General features: G+C 54.1%; 1 protein-coding gene across 4 annotated transcripts in view; it reads right to left on the reverse strand.

Annotated features, from left to right (window-relative positions):
* Window positions 1-1724, reverse strand: part of Adamts13 (ADAM metallopeptidase with thrombospondin type 1 motif 13) — a 25474-nt gene extending 23750 nt beyond the window's left edge. For 3 of the 4 annotated variants that reach the window (XM_033758947.1, XM_033758946.1, XM_010608913.2), the window contains exons 1-2: window positions 1099-1723; window positions 748-814 (exon numbers count right to left, since the gene is read on the reverse strand). In XM_033758947.1, coding sequence (XP_033614838.1) covers window positions 748-814; window positions 1099-1602 — 571 coding nt within the window. In that variant the 5' untranslated portion in view covers window positions 1603-1723. Of the gene's footprint in view, window positions 1-747; window positions 815-1098 lie in introns of all 4 variants that reach the window. The other variant, XM_033758948.1, reaches the window with a different exon arrangement.
* Between the last annotated feature and the right edge of the window lie 606 nt (window positions 1725-2330).

Raw genomic sequence — 2330 nt, forward strand, 5'->3', positions numbered from 1 at the left:
CCCCCAACTTTTTTTTTTTTTTTTTTTTTTTTTTTTTTTTTTTTTTTTGAGACCTGGTCTCACTATGTAGTTCAGACTGCCCTGGAATTCACTGTGTAGCCTAGGCTGGTCTCGAACTCTCAGCGATCCTCCTGTCTCAGCCTCCTGAGTGTAGGATTATAGGTGTGAGTAACCATGCCTGGCTCCCACCAGCTTTTTTTTGAGGGGTGTCAGGGATTGAAATTGGGTCCTTGTGTTTGCAAGGCAGGTGGCAGAACCACTGAGCTAAATCCCCCACCCTCCCACCAGCTTTGGATCAAATCCACCAATGGCCCTCCTGGGCAGGGGCCTGGGATCCTGAGCTGCACAGTCCACAGGGAAAGGCTTTGCCGTAAGGAGCTGCACAGGATCAGCTCTGGAGGGGGCCCGACCCAGCACTACCTTGTTCCCCACAAAAGGAATAAATATTTACAGCCATGGCCAGAAACAACCAAGCTCCTGAAAACCAGCCAGCCCAGCAGAGGCCCTGGGTGGGAGGAACTGGTCAGCTAGTGACCATTTCCTCGGGGTCGCCAACCCCAGTCCAAGCAGAACAGCCTGTCTAGCTTTTATCAGCTTGGCAGGAAGTGAGAGAGCTAATGAGCAGGATGCCAGCTGCTCCTCTGACGTCTTCCCTCCAGAGCCACCAAGAACCCCGGACCACTGACTCAGTGTGGAGCTGCCCCCCACCTGAGAAACTCCCCCGGCGAGGGGCACCAGGATGTGTACCTTCGAAGGCAGCATCGGGGCCGAAGTAAGAGGACACCTCCTCGGGATCCAGAGCCTGCAGAAAGCTCTGCAAGAAAAGAGAAACAGAATAAGAAAATGGAGGGGAGACCAAGAAGATGAGGACAGAATTGGGGACAGAGGAGGGCACAGGTGAGGAGGTGCAGGTCTGGGACGACTGGCATCTGTTTGTCCTCACTAGAAGAAACCAACCCCTGTGGTGCACACCCTTCGTCTCCAAACCCAGGCTTGGTTCCTCCACCCGAGCACCCCTGAAGCCGAAGCCAACATGCGCCGAGGAAAAACATGCCCACTGAGCCCGCGACTGACTGCGTGCTCCCGCTGTGAGCCCACCTGCTGGGAGTCCGACAGCCCCCAGCAGCCCAGGACCAAGAAGGCACCGACGAGGACTCCTCCGATGCTGGCTGCATGGAGAAGGGGGCGTCGCGCCCAGGGGCAAAGCCGGCTCATGCTCAGGACCTGCCGGTGGCGGGCGAGGGTTCCCGGAATCTCCATGGTGTGGAAGGCGAGGGCCCCGCTCGCTCTGGCTGGCTGAGCAGGATGCCGGGCAGTGTTTGCCCTCGGGAGCTTCCCGCTTCCTCCCAGGAAGGGACGCAGGGGCAGGCTGCAGCTCCTCCCGCTGCAACCCGGGGCCTGCGCTGGGCTGTGCACAGCCAGCTCCCGGGAGGGGCCGGGGCCCTGGAGACGCGGGCTCATGCAGAACGTGGGGGAAGGTTGGCTCTCTTGGCTCTCTCGGGGCCTCCACTCCCGACTGGCCATTGAGAGGGTCACACAAGCACCTCTGACCCCCAACGCCTGCTCCTCCTGACACCCGTGTCTGCTTTTCCTCATTTTCATTAGTTTGCAGGACAGTGTTTACACGCCTGCCTTGTGTGGGGTTGGTGCCTGCACAGAACACATCTTAATTCTGTTTCCATCCCCTTTCCCTCCCCTCCTTTGCCCTCACTCCCTTTCCCATTCGAGGAAGATTTATCTCTCCACTTTCTCTTACCTATCTTTATTTTGCTCTTTATTTATAATTGGGGTTTCTCATAAAGAGAAGTCATACACATTTAGCTTGTGCGTCTGATTTCACTTAACATTACAATTACAGTCTCATCCACTTTCCTACCGAATGACTCGAGTTTATCCTTCTTCATGGCAGAGTAGCGCTCCATGGTGTGTAAACGCCAAGTCTTCCTTATCCATTGAACGATCTGTTGATGGACACATAGGCTGCTTCCTAGATTTAGCTGTGATAAACCATGCCGCTATAAACACAGGTGCACACGGATCCCTGTAACACAATGTCTTTAATGCTGCTGGGAAGATATCTAAAAGGGGAAGAGCTGGGTCAAATGGAACTTCTAGTTTAAGTTTTCTGAGGAATCTCCACACCAATTCCCATAGTGGTTGTGCTAGTTTATGTTCCCTCCAGTGAAGAGATTTTCTCTGCAGCCTCATCAGCATTGGTTATTTGATTTTTCTTTTTTTTTTCCCCCTGTACCTGGAATCGAACTCATGGCCTTCTGCTTGTCAGGCAGGTGCTGCACTGCTGGGTACAATCCCAGCCCTAATTTGATTTC

This window comes from Fukomys damarensis, unplaced genomic scaffold (genome assembly GCF_012274545.1).
Source record: "Fukomys damarensis isolate Sample0158 unplaced genomic scaffold, DMR_v1.0_HiC HiC_scaffold_36, whole genome shotgun sequence".
Lineage (NCBI taxonomy): Eukaryota > Metazoa > Chordata > Mammalia > Rodentia > Bathyergidae > Fukomys > Fukomys damarensis.